This window comes from Aricia agestis, chromosome 6 (assembly GCF_905147365.1).
Source record: "Aricia agestis chromosome 6, ilAriAges1.1, whole genome shotgun sequence".
Classification (NCBI taxonomy): domain Eukaryota; kingdom Metazoa; phylum Arthropoda; class Insecta; order Lepidoptera; family Lycaenidae; genus Aricia; species Aricia agestis.
The window spans coordinates 477,088-500,530 of NC_056411.1; the positions used below are offsets into that span (position 1 = coordinate 477,088).

The 23,443-nt window shown below is 34.2% G+C and overlaps 1 protein-coding gene and 5 non-coding genes across 6 annotated transcripts; 4 read left to right on the forward strand and 2 right to left on the reverse strand.

Moving 5' to 3' along the window:
• Nucleotides 1-2,926: 2,926 nt before the first annotated feature.
• On the reverse strand, nt 2,927-4,104 carry LOC121727841. Its single transcript, XM_042115867.1, has one exon. It carries the CDS (start codon nt 4,022-4,024, stop codon nt 3,515-3,517), a length of 510 nt encoding a protein of 169 aa, XP_041971801.1. The 5' UTR covers nt 4,025-4,104; the 3' UTR covers nt 2,927-3,514.
• Nucleotides 4,105-10,980: 6,876 nt separating this feature from the next.
• Nucleotides 10,981-11,094, forward strand: Trnal-caa. Its single transcript has 2 exons — nt 10,981-11,018; nt 11,050-11,094. It is a non-coding gene; the product is annotated as a tRNA-Leu (tRNA).
• A 229-nt stretch (nt 11,095-11,323) lies between these two features.
• Nucleotides 11,324-11,395, reverse strand: Trnae-uuc. The gene has a single exon. It is a non-coding gene; the product is annotated as a tRNA-Glu (tRNA).
• Nucleotides 11,396-13,435: 2,040 nt separating this feature from the next.
• Trnan-guu lies at nt 13,436-13,509 on the forward strand. Its single transcript has one exon. It is a non-coding gene; the product is annotated as a tRNA-Asn (tRNA).
• A 999-nt stretch (nt 13,510-14,508) lies between these two features.
• On the forward strand, nt 14,509-14,580 carry Trnac-gca. The gene has a single exon. It is a non-coding gene; the product is annotated as a tRNA-Cys (tRNA).
• Nucleotides 14,581-18,051: 3,471 nt separating this feature from the next.
• On the forward strand, nt 18,052-18,133 carry Trnas-cga. Its single transcript has one exon. It is a non-coding gene; the product is annotated as a tRNA-Ser (tRNA).
• Nucleotides 18,134-23,443: the final 5,310 nt, after the last annotated feature.

A 23,443-nucleotide genomic window follows, 5' to 3' on the forward strand; every position in this document is an offset into this window, starting at 1 on the left:
CCAGAAAATATATCAATGCAATCAACATTTTAATTCTAATATATGAAAACAGATGGCGTTTTATTTTTTACTTTATTATTGTAACAGAACTAATCATACCTACTTTACTATATAATATTGTTTTTATTCATAACTAGCTGTTGCCCGCGACATCGTCTGCGTGGACTTTAGTTTATAGCGCGCGGTGTCAACAAAAATTGTGTCAAATTTAAAAGCTTTTTAAAACCCTGGTAAGTGGTACCCCTCTTAGGGCCGCGCTACACCGGAATGGCAGCGCTGAAAGTGCTCGCCTCGCATGGCAGCTCCATTCCAGTGTAGCGCGGCCCTTAATTAATCAAAATACCCAAAAACAGCTGTGCAGTGTGCACATAATCTATACTAATATTATAAATGCGAAAGTATCTCTGTCTGTCTGTCTGTCTGTCAGTCTCGCTTTCACGCCAAACGCCAAAACTTCCGAACCGATTGTATTGAAATTTTGTATACAGATAGTCTAAAGCCTGAGAAAGGACATAGGCTACTTTTTTACTGGAAAAAAGGGTTGTAAGGGGGTGAAAATGCGTAAATTTGTTCAAATTAAGTTAGTTCCAACAATTCATAATAGATGGCGCCGTGCGTCTTCTACATCGCGCTGACGCTTGCTCAAAAGTCTTTCTATAAGACGTGGTATCATCTTACATTTAAGTTTCGATTTTTTTCGATTGTTATATCTATTCTACGATATTAAATAACTCAGTACTTTATCTGTGCAGTGACGTAACCTTAAATCTATCAATGATAAATAGTTTATGGGTAAAGTTGTGTAATTGGAGGGCTAAATAAGCTTTAAAATTTGGCATAAAATATAAAGTTTAATATAAAAAAATGAAATACTTATTGTGTGCACACTGCACAGCTGTATTGATTTAAGGGGTACCAGGGTTTTTTTATAAAAGCTTTTGACACCAATTTTGTTGACATCGCGCGCTATAAACTGAAGTCCACGCGGACGAAGTCGCGGGCAACAGCTAGTAGGTAATAAATATTAAGTACTTCTGTTGCCTTTATTTATTCAGTTAATCCCAGAATAACTAATTATGGTTATCAATGAAGAGGTGTTTTTGTTACTTTTGAAATTAATTAGTAATTACATATTATTTCAAAGTAATGATCTCAATAATTAATAATAAAGTTATTTCTTTCATATTCTTTACTTGCTTCTTAAGTGGTGGTACATTTTGATGTTACACTTATATATATTATGTCTTTCTTATGATCAATACTTTTAACTAATATTATAAAAGCATACAAATTCACTGATGTTAACAATAATATTATAGTCTTGATAGAGATACATTCTTATTTCATTATTGGTCTACACTCCACAAGATAAAATGTTCAGTTAACCATTACATACTTATATACTTAACTATTATTTATAACTACTTAACTATTACTTATTTATTTTATGCTCTTTATAGCATAGATGTTATAGCCGTAATATAGTCATATTCCTAGGTATATTGTTATATCCCTAGGGATATAACTATATACCATTACATAGTTATAATATGCAAGCTATTCATTACTATGTTGCTAGAAACATAATTATGATACAGTTGAGTTTACATAAGTTTAGTGATATTATAATCATATTACTGGAATAAGTTTAGTGAAATGATTTTAACAGTGTGGAGGCAGGGGTTTCGTTGTATTTGACTGCATTACGGCATATAAGTAAATCCCTAGGGATATAGCTATATTACGGCTATATCTATCATACTGCGACATAGACATTGCTTAATATTGTTTTTGATAAACATTCAATCTGGGTATGAATAACATCTATATTTTAGCATATTAACGGCTGTTCCCAATATTTCATCTATCTCTGGTTTTGCCCTACTAGAGAAAGGAGTAGCTCACAATTGACATAAAATATGTGTCTCTGATGTCTAATGTGAGCTATTCCTATCTCTAGTAGGGCAAAACCAGAGATAGATCAAATTGGGAACAGCTGTTAGTAAGTAAGTATACCTACTGGTATTTTACCTGAAATAAAAAATATTTCAAAAGTATTACTAATGCTATGGTAAATAATGATACTTGAATAAGTCATAATTAAAGTACAGTCACAAGTTGTAGGATAAAATTATTATGCTTTTTACCAGTAGCTGACTAGGTTAATTACTGTGCATTTTGCAGAATTATTCTTGCCTGTGCCATTCGAGTTTTGACTAAGTTGCATTGCTTTAGTGAAAGACTGTCAGTCTGCATAGCAATTTGCCTGCTGGCTTCCTCTCTTACCGTAACTTGTTTTCATTTTGAGGCGCTAAAAAGTCATGATCTTCTCATAGAGTGCGCGAAATAATTCCTGACTGAGTTTGTTCTCGGCTATAGAAACACTTTTGGTACTTATTAGAAATTATTGCCTATTGGGATCTTCTGCGCTCCAAGTGGTATTCCTTTACCTGTAATATTATGTAATTACATTTTCATCATTCTACACTAAAATACAATCTTATGGTATCATAAACATAGTTTAATATAAGTAAAATCACACAATAATATAATATATCATACCATATTCACTGGTTTTAACACTTTTTAATGCTTCCGATAATCAAAAGGTACCTCTTTTGTTATCGTAGATTTTGACAGTAAACACCCAAGAAATGAGCTGTCAAATTCAAATCTTCGGACATCTAAAAAGCGCTCGTGGTAAGGTTTGATACAAGAAACGTCACTTGATCTTCGATTGGATCGAAGTTTCAAACGAAAGTATTTCATAGTGGGATACGCCTCAAATTTTCGTCCGAAACATTGAAATTTCATCCTCATGGTAGACGTCCAGGCGCCGTCCGAAGGGGGGGTCACAGGGGACATGACCCCCCCCCAAAATCTGGGACAAATCGATAAATCTCAAAATCTTGCCAAATAATAAAAGGAAATTTCTAGCTACCCCATAGCAGTGACAAATTTTTATTTTTTAGTGTGGTGACTAAACTGTACTCAGCAAAACGAGGCGGTAGCGGTCATTGAGTTCGAAGTGATATATATGCTACATATTCAGTTCACATCGAGTATGCAAAATACCATATCACCCTTAAACTAGAAACATCTGACACTTCATTGTCAATCGCAGTTTCTAAAGAAAATGGCAAGGTTTTTGACAGGGAGACAATGACCGCTACTGTCTACTCCCCGCCCCCCCCACTACTGTCTGACCCCTCCAAAATTTTAGGCTGCGACTGCACCTGATACAAACACAAGTTGAATGCTCAGCAAACACAAGGAAGCCGACACATTTTAAACAATGCCAATGGCAAAACTTGGTTTCTGGCTTAAGCAGGGACCATAATATAATATACATATTATAATATTCACTGAAATTAAAACTTATCTACTCTTTCTTTTAAATAATATACATGCTGTTTTTTTTTTCATATTAATTGTAGCTCAATTCTTAGAATTCTCTCATCCTGTTGCAATTCATATTACATCATCAGTGCTCAAATACAACCTTGTGTATAAATCAACCGACTATTTCACAGTCATCATCTTCAACGGCACCACCATTTAACGCATCATTCAGAATGTCTCTTCTATTTTTCTTCAATTCACTGTTAATAAAACTCCGTCTCTCCAGCTTCATCTTCAGCTGGTTGGAGAGTACCGCAGACTGACGAAGAGCGAGACCCTTAGTAAAGGTGTACATAACTATTGTAAAGTCACTCTCGAAAAAGGCCAAGGTTATACTAGACCCGGTCTCGACTGTGCACAGATTTTCCTGCAGTCTGCCTATGTAAGACACATCCACATCGCTGTCGGTAGGCACAGGCACGTATATGTTCAATCGCTCGTTCTTGTTGGGACGAGCGACCACGTACAGCGTGTCTATATCTTTATTGTAACAGTACTCAGTATCGTACATCAATTTTTCATCCACGAGATTAATATACAGGTGGTAGGCCATAGCAATCTTTTTTGGGCAATTACAGCCAAATGATTTCATGTCTTCCTTTATCTTCGCCTCTAGCTCCATGTTTGCAACGAAAATTGTAATTAATTGTTTTTCAATAAATGTTTTATTAAAGTAAAACAATGAAAATTGCAATAAATTGAATAGGTACCGTACATGCAGGGTTGCCAGATGCAATTTTACGATTTCCCCCAAACTGATTTTTATATTTCCCCAAAATGATACGTTTTCAAAACAAAAATCCCCAATCGCTTTGTTACAGAAAAAAACCGAATATAAAATTAAAACTACTTTTATTCGATTTAGTAGTTTGAATCACTCGACAGTTAAACAGATACACAACACATGATCGCTCGCTCGACCAAAGAGACAATTTTTTAAGGGTGTGAGTTGACAGACGTGCGTGTAAGTACGCGGACTATGGCTCGACGATCTTAGGAGTTAGGCTGGTATAAATAGTCAGTACTTAAGATGCGACCCGGTCTCAAGACTCGGTTCGGCTCTGTGATTGGTCCTGGCAGCGAACCAATCACAGAGCCTGAACCGTGTCTTGAGACCGAGATGCATCTTGAGTACTGACTATTTATACCAGCCTTAATCGCCTGTGTGTCAGCAAAGAGCCGCGAATGTGGGGGCATGATAATCCAGTGTGAGCGATTCTCGTGTGTCACCGACGAGCCGAGTAAGTTCGCGAACCGCGTAATTTAAGTTCGTACGTCTGTCAGGCCTTATACGCACTCAATGATATTCTACTTATACAGATATGTTACGTCCATACTATTTTCCGGCTTAAATCTCTTCCGAACAATTTTCAAATTCAAAATTGCAAACATTGACACATTTGACAGATAAGTGAAACAAAAGATATGAAAAACCATTTACATACTCGTAAAAGAGACATTTCTATTTTTAAACGTCGAATCATATCGCTGTCTCTTTCTTCGCCTGAGCTATGACGAAAATTCGATTTTTTCCAGATTGTTCGAAAAAATAATTGAAAATGTAAATAATCGAGGTATTTATTGCAATCAAGACATGTAGTAAGAGATTACATGTATTTAATTTACTTTCGAGTCATAATTGGTACATTTTCGAAACACGCACGACGTCATTTTCAATTTATTTAGGTAAAACAAGACGCGGCATGTTCGTGACTGCGCTCGATGCAGACTAAACAACAGACGGCCCAATTGGGTCGTATTTGAATCTTCACAACGCACGCGGTAGTAACATATCTGTTTTGATTTTTTCATCATTGTACGCACACGACCAAACAAACCAAAACAAACAAACAACAAATTTGCCAGGATGTTAATCGAATGAAAAGGACGTTGGTTTCATCTGTTTGTTATGTTTTTTTCATAATAATCATAATCATCATTTATTTGCAAAGAATGTTATTTTAGCACCCATCTTAGGAAGCTGGAAGATTTGGATGAAGTTGCACATGAGTTATGACTTGAGGTTATTCATGAATACTACTTACATATTTTATTATTCTGACGACTACAACAAAGACATTGATGGGTAAATATGAGTTATCCACTAATTTTTTCATAAATTGTACACCTATTAGTAAACTTAATGCTAAATATTTCAATTGGTCCATGATAAGTAAAGTCTAAAAACTATAGAAAAATATACAATTTTAGAACATGTCAATTACAGTTAGAATAAAGTCATTGGATTAAGTTATAAAGGATTAATTAATTATAAGTCAACACTAATACACAATTTTGATGTCGAGTAAGATATTAAGATAAGAAAATGTCAATAGAATATTAAATAAAATTATAAATAATATGTCAGTCAATAATTATATAATGAATTCATTTAGGGAATAAAAACATTTCTCTGCCAGCCATTCAAATAGTTTTTTTCTTAAAAATAGATAATGGATATTCTTTTATGTCATTGGGTAATTTATTATAAATTTTGATTGACATATTATAACATCCTTTACTGGCTAATGTTGTTTTTGAGTTTGGTAGAACTAACTGGTTTGGATACCTAGTATTTCTATTTAGAAACTGGGACTTTTTGTATAATATTCTGAGATATGTTTTTTGACAAATATGCTTATCTCATATATGTACAAACATGGCAGTGTGAGGATATTTAACTTTTTAAAAAGAGGGCGACATGATTCCATAGGATGAACTCCACATAAGGTTCGGATACACTTTTTCTGTTCAATAATAGTCGAGATATGTCTACAGAGTTCCCCATATTATTATGCCATATCTAAGAGCTGACATGACAAACGCATGATAAGCAATTAACGCAGTTTCTGCAGTTGCAGTTTTGTGAAGGGATTGAAGAAGATATACGTACTTGTTTATTTTTTTGCAGGTTTTGTCAATATGTGCCTGCCATGATAAATTATTGTCAATGGTTATAGCCAAGAAGTTCACAGTCTTAGCCTCTTTTAATACTGAGTTGTCATATTTTACACACAGGACTTTTGCTTTGCCTTTCTTACTATAAAATTGCATGTATGTTGTTTTTTTTATATTTACCTTTAAATTATTGTAGTTCAACCATTCGATTACGTCATTTAATACTTTTACCTATTTTTGGAAGCTATTCTGCTCTTTGACTATAATTTCATGTTTTCCGAGAAAAGAGGTGAGTCGTTTGTGCATAACTTTTTCGAACAGCTTTGAAATGACAGGGATAAGTGTAATAGGTCTGTAATTATTAACTTCTTTTTTAGATCCACTTTTAAGAATAGGGATAACAATAGATTTTTTTTTAGTTGGAAATATTCCCTGTTCAAATGATAAATTGATTAAATATGCTAATACGGATGCTAATTCGGTGGCGCATGATTTTAGCAGCCTTGCAGGTATTTCATCATATCCCGTTGAGTTTGAGTTCATTAAGGAGTTTATCATGGCTATTACCTCTTTTTCATCAGTTGGAGTAAGAAAAATACTTTGTTTATTTTTGTTCATATTTTGAGATATTTTAAATTTGTTATCACTATTATTACTTTTTTGATTATTGTCGATTAAGTCAGGATTTATAAAATTATCATTAAAAATATTTGCAATCTGAACTGGATCTGTAATATTATGTGTATTTTTAAAGTTTATTTCTTTTATGATTTTGGATTCAGCAATTTGTCTGGTTCCTTTGATTATATCCCAAGAAGCCTTACATTTGTTATTTGAGTTTTTTATGTAACTATTGTTGTTATTTTTCTGAGCCATTATAATACATTTTCTTAATATCTTTGAGTAGTCTTTAAACTTTTTTTTATTTTCCAAACTTTTATTTTTATAATATTTGAGTCGTAGTTTTCTTTTAGTATTGCAAGATGTTTTGAGTCCCTTGGTAAGCCATTTTATTTTAGAATCCTTTTTATTAATTTTATATTTAATTGTAGGAAAACATAGTTTAAATAACATGATGATAGTATCATGAAATTCATTAAAAGCCTCATCTAGGTTTAAAAGAGCATAAACGGACGACCATGATAATTTTTTTAGAGTGTCCTTAAATTTATTTATATTCTCAGTACTAAGGTTTCTTTTGAATGTAAAATAGGTTGTTGTCGTCTTAATTTTAGTTCTTATGGGTATATTCAGAAGTGCTTTTAGAAGTGCTAACCCCAAAAAATCCCCAAAGTGTATTTATTTTCCCCAAAAAATTCCCCAAAGAAACTACTGTTTCCCCAAATTTTCGCCTAGAGTCAAAATTTTCCCCAGAATTGCGAAAAAAACCCCCAATCTGGCAACCCTGCGTACATGTCGGCGCACATATGTCAAGAGTGATAGATTGTCACTGTCACTCTTCTTAAGTCTTAGTGACATATTTCAAACGATGTTTTAGGGGCATGTGTCAAAAAATAAACAACAAGAGTTTGTTTATTTTGTAAATATTATAGCAAATAAAATATATTTAGAACAATAATTATTAATGGTATTTGGGTTAGATTTAGTTAAAAACTACTTGTGGAAAATGAATATAATCATAAAAAACTGGTTTTGAAAGTATAAAACACTCAATAAGTTTCAAGGCCCAATCTATGCTAAAAGGAAATAAATTGGTGTTAGCAGCATAGCTTGCACAAGCACGTAGACAAACGAAAGAAACTAAATTTTGACAGTTTTACCGGAAAAACATTGGAGTAAAAGTTTCTTTCGTATCTCGATACTTTGGATTTAAATGAAAAAGGTATTCTATGAAACTATCATTGCAAGTTTTGCTGTCGGGTTTTGGAGAACATGGTGGTCCATCATTTATCAACACTAAAACGATAGTTAGGTACTCAATTAATATCTTTATAAAATGCAACTCAAATAAAATTGACTTGACTGATAATGCAATTTTTTATTTTAGGTTAAGTATATCGGATCACATACTTTTTCATTTTTACAGCAGCTATCTGATCTAATTTCCTAGTGGATTTAGGAAAAACATTAAATTTGTACTTATACAGACTAGGTACCTATTTTTGCTGTTATTTTTGCAGTCTACGATACAAAAACAATTAAGACCAATTTCTAAACAATTCGAAACCAGATTGACAAGTTTGTTTGACTATTAGCTGAGCCTCTTTTTTGCATATTTTTGGAACGCCAAGCGCGGCAATCGCTTTCTTTACCCCCTCCACCCACTTCCTCCACACACGCTGCGGCTCTGAATAAGCGTCAAAAGAGTGTAATGTAATGCCCTACTTACCGGGACATAACAAAGGAGTCGGTCTGCATATTTCTTGTAATAAAAGTGTTAATAAAAGTTTTTACTTTTTAGTGCTAGATATTGTTGATTTTTGTAGTTCGAGGATGTGGAATCGGATGGAGGAATATGCGAGGATAAACCCCAATTTGTTATTCCGTGATTCCCGGTTTACCTAGTTCCAATATAATAACGAAGTGTTAAAAAATATGAGATATAAAGCACAATATTTAAAATACCTTATACCGTAAACATTTTAATAAAACGTAATACTTTGGCTGTAATTAATTTACAAACTCACCTCCGAAAAAACTCTATTTCATCGAAATATAAGTATTGACTAGGATAATTATACATTTTATTTGAATAAATTGTTAGTAAATGTATATCAAAATTTCTTTAACCGAACAATTTTGTTTCTTAATATTTATTTCCAAAGATATTTAAAAAAAACATGAAAAATAGAGAAGATCCGCCCTTGTTGTTACAGTTTTATGCTAAGCTAAAATGAATCTTATTGCGATGCGTAAACGCTTGGTCTTTGGTTGTGTGCAAGGTTATCGTTTTCGATTGAGATTAATCCCCGCCTTAAGATACGAAATATATATTTCGAATCTTAATATTTTATCTTAAGATATGAAATATATATTTCGTATCTTAATATTTTATCTTAAGATGCGAAATATATGAATACAGAGTGTTTTTGTGTCGGGCAGCGGGCTCGTCGGTGATTGGACGAGTGGGATGCTCCTGATAGACTATATAGACTATACTACCTCCAAAGACCAAAGAGACGCTCTTCAGTGGAAATGCTTTGTCGCATGTTTGTATTTTGCTTTTTTATATCTTCCCTAATCAAATCATGAATCGTAATGAATGTTTCTCTTGAATAGAATCAATCACCCTGTATATAATATAACTCTAACAAGGAATACGCGTGGCACCAACGGAGACTCGTAAGGAAATGAACAGATTTTTAATAATATCGTATCTTAGCCGTGTGTGATAGCTTAAGATACTATAATATTTTATATTTGATAAAATATTATATTATCTTCACCGTCTGTGATGCGCTTAAATCGAATAAAAGTAGTTTCAATTTTATATTCGTTTTTTTTTCTGTAACAAAGCGATTGGGGATTTTTTTTTAAAACGTATCATTTTGGGGAAATATAAAAATCAGTTTGGGGGAAATCGTAAAATTGCATCTGGCAACCCTGGTAACACTTTTTCAATTTCAAAAAAAGCATTTTATAATTTGAATTCGGAATGTACCTTTTATTTCTAAAAATTGTGAATCATGATTCATGAATGTAACAATGGATTTCAGAATAACTTTGAAGAGTAGGTACAGTGTAAATTATAAAAGTGTAAACTGAAACTTACGTGCATAAAAGGTATCTACTTATTCGAAATTCAAGTGATAATAAAAGGTTCTAGACTCTAGTGATAGGATAAGTTCTATAATAGCATTTCGACACAAAATAAGGTAAGCTTAGATTGATAATACAAAATTTTTCAATACCAATGATATTGTACTTTGAGTTGGTACTACTAATATAAGTATTATATTCTGTGCTTTGAGTTTTTCATCATTGTTCAATACAATCTCAAGTCTCAAACAAATGAAAATTTTTACTTGTTTCGACATGCTCGCGCGACGCCTGAAATTCTTCGTAGGTCTATCTAATATTAATTAATAATTATGTAGTTTATAGGATAAATATAAGTGGAATTTCATTTAAAATTAAGATAAAAAATCATGTAAGGTCTATTTTGTTGGCACTTGTGGGAAATAAAAGTTTGGAATTTCAATTTTTATATAACTACGATGCATCATGCCATCTGTCGGTCATTTGGAAAGTATCGGCGTTTTGAGACTTGAATATTAATAATTTATTAATAAGTTAATAATTGTGGGCCTAGTCATCATAATAATATATTTATAAACAACATTATAAATTATAATCATCTCAAATCACTTGGTACCAAAATATTACAGATTTGCAAAAATTGCAATGTATTTTATGTAATATTTTTGTTAAATGCCATCTAGCGAATAGAAGCGGTACTCGGTTAAATTTTAAGTCATTCGCAAAACCTGGACTGTGGCACAAGATGGCGCCGCTCATTTAATAAGAGTATTTATCTCTGTATTAGCTTCATGATTTATGTCACCGAAAATATCTATTTTATAATATTATTTTATTTTTTAAGTGCATAGAATCTTACTATGTTGCTTAAAAACACTTTAAAATTGTAGAAAGTGTTATTGTTATCGTAATAGAATAATATAAAGGAGTTGATGTAAAATTTCGAGTCAGTCTATAAGTGTCAGGATGGCCGAGCGGTCTAAGGCGCCAGACTCAAGGTTTCCTTGCCCACTGAGTGGGTTCGAGTTGTTCTGGTCCTCTCTGAGGGCGTGGGTTCGAATCCCACTTCTGACAAATCTTTTTATTTTTTTAGTATTCTATAAAAAAAAAAACCACAGAAAAAAAACAAATATTTGTCATATTATGGAATTCGAACTCTACTAGTTGCAAAATCCTGGTCCTTGAATTGAGTTAAAAACTTTTTGCAAAAACATATTTGAATATTGAGTACTATACTACGAATAGTAAAAACTAGTTAAGTATTAGATTTAAAAATTGCTTGGAGCAAAAAGCAAAATTTGGTTTCCCGTACCGGGAATCGAACCCGAGCCTCCTGGGTGAAAGCCAGGTATCCTAGCCACTAGACCATACGGGAGTTATTAGCTGATTCAAAATATTAATTTACATTGTACTCTTGTAAGGACCTGTTTCACCACTTCCTGAAAGTATAGGATATGCTACCCACAACTTTTTGTTAGATTCTCCATACTCTGGGCCTGTTTCACCACTTCCTGATAAGTGCCGAATAGGCTATCCACCACTTAACTTGACATATATTATGAAGTATGGAGAATCTGTCAAAAAAGTTGTGAATAGCCTATTCCGCACTTTATCAGGAAGTGGTGAAACAGACTCTATAGACTTGCAAAGTCAATCCTCAGCTAGTTTATCGCACAGGACCCATTCGGATCTGACGGTCGAGAATTGAGAGCGCCTGTACAGATATGAGATATGAAAATAATTATTGTTTTAAATTAAAATTACTACTATAAGTAGTAAGTAAGATTAATTTAAAACAATAATTATTTTTATTTATATAACATACGAAAACAAAATATGCTTATTATATACTTAATACAATAATTACTTAATTAATAAACTAATACAATAATAATATTATTTGATGAATTTATATGAGTTTAGAGCATACATCTACTCTTTTTCATTACATCAAACCAGACAACAATTAAAATAAAAGTGTCTACTTATTTTTATTTTTATTGATTCAATAGTAGGAGAATCTATTTAAAGAAAAAAATATCCACGTTGCTAGCAGTATATTGTTAATATTGAAGAATAACCTACTTCCTACTATTATTATAAAGGCAAAAGTTTGTTTAGATGTTTGGATATATGGATGTTTGTTACTCTTTCACGCTAAAACTACTGAACGGATTTTAATGAAACTTTTACAAAAATATAGATTATACATCAGCCATTTTTAGGAGTGTCTAATTTAACCTTTAGTTCTATGGTTCCTCGATCTACATATTTAAAAAAATTATTCATGTATCTGATCCATAGGACTTTTATATGGCCGGCTGTCCCAATATGTTTTCTCCATTATTAAATTTCCATACTAATTTTATCTTACATTCACTAGCTTAAGTAAGTATGATCAATTGTTATTTTGTTTGGATACTATGTGTACTTATTTATACAGATCAGTTAATACAGACTAAAGTTAAATACAATAGTATGGTGTAATCTTCGCAATAATATAACCACATCAGCTGTGGAGATTATTATTTATTTCACCACACTATCTATACTTACTCATAAATTTTAATAATATTGTGAGTTATTAGACGAACCATTTTCAGATTGTTGGGAGCCCATGTCCACACATGGTCTATTTTCCCTTCATTAAAATTTAAAAGCAAGACAGTATGTGACGATGTATATTGTATAAGTAATATACTTACTTATGTAATTTAAATACAGTACAGTTTCTACCATGCTTTGTGATAGAGAAGTTTTCACAAACTGTAGGTAAGTAAGTACTTATGTTCACTTTGAGTATTTAATTATTTGTTAAATGAATTATTGTTATTGATTATTAGTGAAAACTTTGTTTTATAAATTTTTAGCAATAAGTAAACTGTATACTTAATTATATAGTTTCAAACATTCAACTTTCATCTTTTTTTGTGGTAAGGGAATGGTCTTACGCGGTGCAGGTGGCACAGTAGTACAAGTTATAGGTACTATTTTTGTTAATTTTTAAGTCACTTCAGCATTCTCTGTGATCAACTGATCATAATACTTAGTTCAAAATACCATTCAGGTAATAGAATACAATTTGATTAATTTTTGATGCAATAACTTGATAACATAATTAAATGCGCGCAGGTTTCACTACCCAATAGATTCACTTTGATTAGTGCGAGTGCAGGTGATTAGTAATTAGGAGAAATTAAGCACTAATCAGTCGCTGTCCACACTCCTGACTAAGTAATCACCTGCACTTATCACTTGCTAATCACTAATCAAAGTGAGTACCGCAGATTCTGATGATATTGGTGAGTACAGGCCAATACCCATGTCTGTGACTTCCCCTTGATAATTTTTCACTTTGTGAAATGATGATTGCTCCCTGAAGATAATGGTTCGTAATTTCGATGTCGCAATTGTCGCCTCCGTGGCGCAATCGGCTAGCGCGTTCGGCTGTTAACCGAAAGGTTGGTGGTTCGAGCCCACCCGGGGGCGCATCTTTTTAATAGTAAAAATATTATTATTAATATTTTAGTACCAATGTCCCGTTTTTCGCTAACCATGTTCTGATTTTCATTTGCATGTAATAATGTAACTAAAGGGATCTTTTTAATAGTAAAAATATTATTAAGATTTTAGTACCAATGTCCCCTTTTTCGCTAACCATGTTCTCATTTTCATTTGCATCTAATATTTTTTTTTATTAAAAAAAGGGGCGCACGAGCAAACGGGTCACCTGATGGTAAGCAACTGCCGTCGCCCATGGACACTCGCAACATCAGAAGAACTGCAGGTGCGTTGCCGGCCTTTTAAGAGGGAATACACTCTTTTCTTGAAGGTGTATATGTATGTAATAATGTAACTAAAGGGACAATTATTTTTATGAGTTTAAGTTGTAACTTGTAAGATATAACAATTTCAGCGACAGGATCTAACCATTTATTTTATCAGTGTGATCAGTGATAACTGATATATCTATATATTAATACGTGAGAGAAAAACTTTGTAACCCTTTTTACGAAAAATGGGGAAACGTAGGTGCATGAAATTTCGCATAGTTATAGTTTATATGGCGAAGGAGTGCAACGAGCTAATATTATTTTAAAATTATGCTTTTATCATATATATATGTTTTAACAAATAAAACGTTACACACACTACGACACTACTATTAGGAAAAATGACAGATTTTTGAGTGACAAGCCTATACATACGAATTATACTCTTTTATTTAAAATTATTAGACATGGCTTAAACGGCCAGTCTGAGATCAGCTGAGTTCCAGAGACAAGAATTGAATTTTTACAAAATATAGGTAGTTGTCCTAATGTCGTTGCGAGTAAGGTCGAATTTCGACCATTGGGCGATATCTAGTATTAATAATTATCCAAGGAAGTACACTGGAGTCTGGAAGTACTCACTTGACACTTTTCTTTTTGTCAATTAAAAGAAGGCCAGCCGAAAATGTAAATAAAATTTGATGTACTGGTCATCGGGGATATAGCTCAGTGGTAGAGCATTCGACTGCAGATCGAGAGGTCCCCGGTTCAAACCCGGGTGTCCCCTGATCATCTTTTTTTATTCATTAGTCATACTATCTTTTTAGGGATCCGTACCCAAAGGGCCCTAGGGCCCGGCCCTAAGGTAAACCGATACTGAGACTTTGATGTCTGTCTGCCACCAGGCTGTATCTCAAGAATCGCTATAGCAATATTGTGTATTTCTGTTGCCGTTATAATAACCAATACTAAAAACGAAATATAATAAATATTTAGGGGGGGCGCATACAACAAACGTGTTTTTTCGGCCTTTGTTGTTCTATATCTATACTTAAGGAAACAGGTAGACACAATGATGTTTTAATTTTTATTAGTTTTATTAAAGATGGCGTATGCTCATACAAAGCGGTCCTCAGAATTTGTTCCTGTACGACGTATAAATACCTACCTCTGGTATATCTACAGGGTGTAACAAAAACAAGTGATAATACTTTAGGGTGTGTACGTGTTCCTTGTAGAGAGTTCACTGTGAAAGTAGCAGCGCTGAAAGACGAACATTTTTTTTCACTTTTCTATGGGCAGGGGCCCGAGCGTCACGAGTTTCCCCATACAAAAGTGAAAAAATTTTTTGGTCTTTCAGCGCTGCGACTTTCACAGTGAACTCTCTACAAGGAACACGTACACACCCTAAAGTATTATCACTTATTTTTGTTACACCCTGTATAAATAGTGGAGTCGCCAGAGGTTTTTGAGGTGTCATTTTCTTTTTTACACTATAACTTGCAGAGTTTCCCAAAAATTTTTTTGTGCTTTTAATTTTTTAGTTACTTAATAAAAATTAATATTTCACCATAAACACCAAAAAGGGTCCAGAAAAAATTTTTTTTTTTTTGTTCCTGTTATTTAATGACTCTTATCCGATTATTTACGTTGAAAATTAACAAAATATACAAGTTTGTTTTGCTGGGTCTTTCGCTAGTTCGCACCACAAAATTTCGAACCGCGGTTCGAAACGGCGAAGAACCGTTTTTGAAAAATTTTGTATTCCCGATTCATACCGCTCTGATTGGAGTGGTGTGAAACCACTAATTAATTATTTTTTGTTATGGGTGGATTCGGACCACGAATTTAAAATAATAATTATTGTAACAAACTTTTTTAGTCCCATTTATTTATTTGTACAGACGTATAGAAAAGTGGTTTCAAAAAGGAATTGAAACACATTTTTAATAAAGAAATTACATCTTCTTATATATAAAAATGGATTTTTAAATGTGTTAGTCGCGCTAAAACTCGAAAACGGCTGAACGGATTGGGCTGATTTTAGTCTTAAAATATTCTTAGAAGTCCAGGGAAGGTTTTAAAGTGACAGGAAGTTCACCGGGACATCTAGTTTCTTTTAAAATCATAAAAAATGGGAAACTTTTATAATAATAATAATAAGGTTTTAATTGCATAAAAACACAGTCGTAAATTTTAAATATTCAAAAAGAAAATAATCTTTATAAAAATAATTAAAACTATATAATTGTATAAAATCACAGTAAAAAATGAAACAAATCAACAAGAATAATATTTAATGTAAATAAAAAAAAATTTAAAATTACATAACTGTATAAAATTTTAATCGAAAAATTAAAATAATCAAAAGTAATAAAAAACAAAGTAGTAAAACAATCAAAAGGAGTAAAATTATTATTATTATAAAGTTAATTTTAAATCCTTAATTTTTCCAGGCAGTGACCGATGGTTATTTCACCCGCTTATAACTCTTTTATGATGTTACCTATTCTTGTAAGTCGGGAATTTTTTTGCGCCCATCTCGCATATTTTTACTTTAGTTTGGTCTTAAGACTTAAAATTAATATTTTAGATTTCTTAATTATGTTGAGCTTAACTGTACATAAAGGAATATTGATAATAGAACTATCTACACTCCGGTTCGAATCCACTAATTCAAAAACAGGTCTTCTCTGTTTCGAACCGCGGTATGAATCAGGTAATTAAAAACAACCCTTCGCTGTTTCAAACCGCGGTTCGAAGAACTGTGGTGTGAACCTGCGACAGACCCAAATATATTACTTATTTCATTACTTTTTAAAGTTTTTGCGGTGTTTTTTTTATTTCTTAATTTAATTAATTTATGCTCTATAACGGTACGGAACCCTTCGTGCGCGAGTCCGACTCGCACTTGGCCGATTATTTATACAACAAGGGGGCAATGACAAGCAAACGTTTCACCTGATATAGCAACTACCGACAGTCGCAACATCAGAAGAGGAAATACGCTCTCTTCTTTAAGATTTGCAAGTCTGGAATTACTTCTGGTGACAGTAATTCATTCCAGAGTAGACGTATAATGTAGCGGATAGCCCTTCAATCAGTTCCATAGATAATACAGTACTTATAAATTATAATATAATATATACTGAGATGGATGAGACACAAGCAGCAGTATAGGTTGGTACTACTAATATATATTCTGTGGTATAGGCACAATATATAGGCAAGTTCATGGTAAGATTATTGGACTCTACTTAAGATGGCGCTTTTACACGTAATGTAGAAGCGCCATCTAGTTGTGTGGTACTTAGTATTCCTATGCGTCAACTAGATGGCGTTTTTATTATTAAACAGTGACATCTACCGGATTTAAATAATAATTTTGATATAAAAATTAGGGTTGTTGAGGAAGTGATTATGAGGAAGAGGAGGAGGAAGAGGAATTTTCACGCGCAAATTTAGAGGATGCGGATGAGGAAGAGGATATTTTTTGAGGAAGAGGATGTGGATGAGGAAGCGGAAGAGGAAGCGGATGAGGAAGAGGATGATAGGAAATTATAAATACTAGCGGACCCAACCCAAAAGTCTTTGTCCTGTCTGTACATAACTAGGTACATAGGTACATTACACAAAAATTAATTAAAAGGGCATTTTCCAGTGGACCAAACTATGAATCTAAATCATTCTCAAAACACACACACTAAAGAATCATCAAAATCCGTCCCACAATTAAGGAGGAGTTCATTATCTAGTCTAAGAAAATTAGTTTCAAAATCGACGATCACACCGAATAATTCGTCTAGTTTTGAAAGTTGGTACAGTTGTTCTTAAAGGTGTCCAGAATGATAGCAGCGTTAGTTCCTTTTTTCGCCACGTTCATTTAAATTTTAAAGCCTTGTCGAGCTGTAAACTATCTCCATACCAAAATTTCCCCACGTCAATCAATGTCAGACAAAAAGCCAGACAGACATAATACGACAGCTATATCGTGATTCGTGACATGTGGAAGCTATTTCGTGACATAATATGACAGCTGTTTGACACGACAATTGACACGAATCACGATATACCCTACGAGTCCTACGACTACATAGCGGATAGCACCATACACGATACGTAATGCTACTCTCAATGCGTTCATCCGGGTTTTTAACATCGCATACGCTGGCAAACGAACTTAAAAGGTTTCATGTTTTATAATATCACGTGTTGTGTACTTTATGGTCCATTGCGGTATTTCGAACTATATGACGTAGCAGTCGTGGCCGAGTGGTTAAGGCGTCTGACTCGAAATCAGATTCCCTCTGGGAGCGTAGGTTCGAATCCTACCGGCTGCGAATGTTTTTACCACCTCGGCACTATCTAATTCTACTCCGTCAAAAATTTATTTATTCTATTTATATTCTTAATAATACTCTGAATTTCGCTATTTTTATGAATTATGTGAGTGTTTAATAAATAGGACGACCAGTTATGATATGAATATTCATCGGATTTGACTCTTTTCGATAAGAATCGTCATCAGATGACCGTTTCTCAAAATTATAATGCAACACTACTGACAGTACTGACACGACGCAATCGCGACTCTTGGAGCGGAGGGGAAGGGGTCGAAGCCCCCCCAAGTAGGGGGGTTCGGGGGGCGAAGCCTAGGGTTGCCACTTTTTTTTTGCAAATAAAGTACATCGGCTTCTTTAGGTGACAAAAAAACAGTATAAAAATAAAGTACAATTTATAAAGTTATCTGTAGACTGTAAGTATAAATAAAAATTAATTCTGTACTTTGTTAGTTTCTTTAAAACTCGAGAATGGCTGAACTGCTTTGGTTTATTTTTAACCGACTTCCAAAAAACGAGGAGGTTATACGTTCGGCTGTGGATATATTTTTTAATTTTTGTATGTTCAACGATTACTCCGCCGTTTGTGAACCGATTTTCGAAATTTTTGTTTTGTTGTATTAGGTTTCACTCCAATTTGGTCCCATTTTCACAAAAGTGGTGACCTGATGATGGGAACCAGGAGTAATCGAGGGAACTCCTCGAAATTTATATGGAAATATATGGTGATTTTGGTTTTATGAGAAGCATCCTAAGCATATGCTACCAAAACGCAAGATTTTGCACCGAGGTATACTATGGTTCCGAAGATACTAAGAGAACTCCGGATTCCTTATAGATACAAGCTTGGGGGTTTAGGCGCTGTTTTAAGAACTAAAAGCATATGCTACTATGCAAATTACATTAATCATAATCATTACCACGTCAAGGTCACCAATGTCACCAAAATTGAACATAACATATTCAGCCTTAACATTTGATAACTAGGGAGCTGGCGAGCAAAATTTCTATATGATCAGCACACATGGCAGACGTTATTAATAGTGATAATTATACCCTAAGAAACATCAGGAACCTCGTCTGCCACCATGGTGGCGCTGCGTTGTCAATTTACAGCGTTTCAAAAATGTTGAAAAAAAAAAAGGTGAGTGATATTATATGCACATGTCTGCCTCTGGAGCTGATGATCATAGTCATCCTGTGTTGCTGCGTAGGGTAACCTCAATGAAACCACCACACTGCTGTTGGAACTCGGTTTATTCGAAACTAACTCGGGCTTATATAGGCTCACATAAAGTTTTCGATAGCGCGATGTAGCGGACTACAAAATTTGTATAGTGCCATCTGTTATCACATCCTATAACTAAAATAACAACTATCGAACTAACAACTTCTATTTAACCTGCCTAGATATGAACCTATACTAGGTGGGATCTTTATATGTCAACGTTCTCAATTGGCAATATTATTTTGTGTACTTATGTCACCTGTCATACCTCTAATTCGTATTAAACATCCCGCCCACCAAAAGGACTCGTTCCTTTTCAAACTTATAAAAAGAAAAAAGCTAGTTAACTTACATCTTGTTGCTATTACAATCACATGAAAATGTTAACTTTCTCAAACTTGACATTCACACATTTGACTTAACAATAAATATCAACAATCTCCTTGGTGTAAAGAGCAACAATGTAACTTAAACACATGAAACTTGAAAAGTAAACAATTTTACACTATCATTCAAACTCACAATTAAGTAACAGTAGACACACAAGATATAATGCAAGTAAAAACATAACTCAAATTAAACAAAACTTATTAGGCTTTTCGCAATGAACACAACTTATTATATGGACGTTCACAGATAGTATTTTTGATAACTGGTTTAATAATAACTACTCTGGTAAGGTTGTCTTTACCTGCATGGTTTTAACTACTCTTATCTCATACACAGTCATCTCTAGCTGATGAAATATTTTGATCTCAAATACTACAAAATCAATAACTTCTGGTACAGCATTTTATGGGAAACATTTAAGTATATTATTTAAAGTCACATTAACCATCTTTTGAGTAAGCTTCCATCGCTGAACGCCAGTTAGACGCTTCTCAGTATAATCTGGTTCTGAAATTGTATCCAGTGGTTTACCGATCAAAAAGTGATCGGACGTCAAGGGCATTGGATTATCTGTGTTCTCGCTCAAAAAGTAGATTGGATATAAAACTTAAGTGACTTCCACCAGGCTCAAAAAAGGTAAGTGTTGCTAGTACTCTCCCTCTCTCTGACGAGCGAGTCACTAGGCAAAATTGTTTCTCATTGTAAGAAAAAGAACATTGGGTAATATGGCCGCCCACCCTGAACACTCCGTTTCAATGAAAATGGATGATAGGGGGTGCAGTTGGTTTTTCTTCGTAACACTTCTCGTAGTTCTCCGACAAATTAAATAATCTTGGAAATAAAATGATTGCGCAGCTTTTAAACTTCTATCAAATACTTCGTCCATTTCTTTTGTTTTAGGTTTCCGACTCTTTTCATGCAGTATAATAATACTCTCTGGATTCACTCAAGTTTGGAAGTCTCAGCTAAACAAATCTTCTTTAGGATAAATTGCCAGCACCGTGGTTGTTCTCGCTTCTATGTCAGGGCTGACATCTATTTTCTTACAGGGAATATCACTCACTTGCATTACGTCTGGAACATACCACCACAAATCGTGCTCTCAGTTCTCTGACCGAAGTACCTCTTGTTCTTGAGGCACAGTCAGTGGGTTTTGATCTGTGACAATGTGAATCCAGTAGTCGTATTCTGGTCGAAATTTCGGAAACCTCTTTTATCTTGTGGTCTAACAACTCGGTTCTCTTTGAAGCCAAGCTAAAGCTAAAAGTAGAGTGGAATTGGACCAGGCAAATAACTTCTCCTTAGGTATCTTCAATCTGTGAATACCTTAAACAACACCTTTACTCCAATCATAGTTGCACACAACTCAAAATTTGGAATAGTACTAATAAGCTTTTGAACAGGTTTGACTGCAACGATATATACGTAAGTATTACCACTTTACCTCTTAGACCCTAGGTATACGGCTGCAGCATATGCCACCTGAGACACATCAGTGAAAACGTGCAACTCTACGGGATTGTGCTACGTGATCAACATCCATCGTGGTAAGTACTTCCTTAAACTCATCTCTGTTAAATTTGTTTCCTAAGAACTGTTTTGATCTCTTTATTCCGACATCCTTGGATTTATCATACATACACTGTGGATCAGGATCTCGAAAGGGTAATCTCACAACATGTCTGCCTTTAGTAATTCTTGCAGCTGTAGTCTCATCTATTTCTTTACATCTCTTTTCTTCTTTACATAATTTCCTTTCCTTTATGTCTGGCTTTCTCTCTATATCTCGAAACTGTTTCAGCATGCTATCTTCTTTTATTTTCAGGTGATAACTAACAGCTCTTGGTGTTTGCTCTCTTGTACGACCTGCATTGCCAGATATGATCCAGCCTAGCTGGGTATTCTGAGCAATCGGACCACTGGGTGATGAATGCTTAAGAAGACCACTTAATAATATTTGACTATAACCCTCTACTCCTAGAATAATGTCTATTTTTCCAGGTGAACCATAACAAGGATCTGCTAAAGGTAAGTGGACAAGATCTGGCCAGTTCAGGATGCAAGCTTTGGAAGATGGAAGAAATGATGTTAATGAATTTAAAACAAATGCATTAATCGATAAAGAAAAGTCACGATTATGAAGTGACTCCATCTCAAAAGTAACAACATTCTTAGATATATTCTCTTTGCTTTGACCTACACCTGATACTAAACTATTAACTGGTTTGCGGTTAAGACCAAGTGATTTCACTACACTCTCAGCAACAAAGGATGTCTCTGAACCTTGATCAATTAACACACGCGCACTTTGACAGTAGCCATTTTGTGATTTAATTCTCACTAAAGCTGTAGGTAACAACACTCTGTTATGCTTTTGGTAATTCTCACTGGCAAAATTAGCTACTACTTTCGTCTCATATTTTGGAGTTTCTCTCTCATGACTGTGAACTGCATCTACTGAGTCGGATGCAGTACCAGTGGATGAAGTTGGCTGGCTGGAAATCACTTGAGGCCGACTTCTCTCATAATGCAGCAGTGTGTGATGCCTCCTACCACAACGTCGGCAACACGTAATTTGATGGCAATTCTTGACGTTGTGGGTAAGTGCAAAACAATTGAAACAAAGCCTCTTGGATTTTATAAACTCTGTTCTCTCTTGGGGAGACATAGATCCAAATTGTTTGCATTGGTATAACAAGTGTGGTTTCTCACACATTACGCAGCTTCTCTTAAATTGGACAGTTGAAGAATGATGGGCTTTAATCTCATTGGACAATGCAAAGCGGCGACCGGACTTGGAATCGGACAACATCTCTAAGGTTCTGAATTTCTTCTCTAAAAATGTAACTAATTCATTCCAGGTTGGGAAATCATCTGACTCTCTTCGGCTTACTTCCGACTCCCACTCCGTTCGTGTCTCATAGTCTAGCTTTGAGACGGTGATATAAATAATAATCACATCCCATTTATCCGTCTCAACTCCTAAATTCTGTAGCGATTTCAAACAAACGGCAGTAGTGTCAAGCAAATTCTTAATTGCGGCTGCGGATTCGCTATTTGCAGATTTCAATGAAAATTGTTTTTTCATAACCTCATTTGCATTATATCTCTTATTGCTGTACCGCTTAACTAGTTTGTCCCAAGCTTCAGCGTAATTTGATTCGGTAGTAGTCATACTTCGCAATAGCATCTCAGGCTCGCCTCTTAAGCCGCACTTCAAATAATGCATCTTTTGCACAGCACTTAAAGAGTCATTGTTATGGATGAGCGACAGGAACATATCGTGAAAGCTTTGCCACTCTTCGTATGCTCCCGAAAATGTGGGAAGCTGGATTTGAGGTAATTTAACCTCTGGCTTTGCGGGATTACAGCTTTGGTTGCATGCAGACATCGCAGGTGCATCTCCTAACTCACTTTTCTTAATCATATCTAATCTTAATTTAGCTTTGTATTCAATGTATCTCTCTGCCACAGTGTCAAACCACTCTTCCTCAAAATAAGCTACTTGCGATCTTTCGGGCTCAGGTACAGCGCTTACAATCTTATAATGGTTTTCTCTAAATTTTGTCCATAATTGTTCTAAGCTTTCCAATCTGGTGTCAATATAAATTGAATTTAATTTGTCTTTAGCTGTCTTTTTATAATTGGTAAAAGCTTTGCTTATCTGTGTACCAATTTCCTTTTGCTCCGGT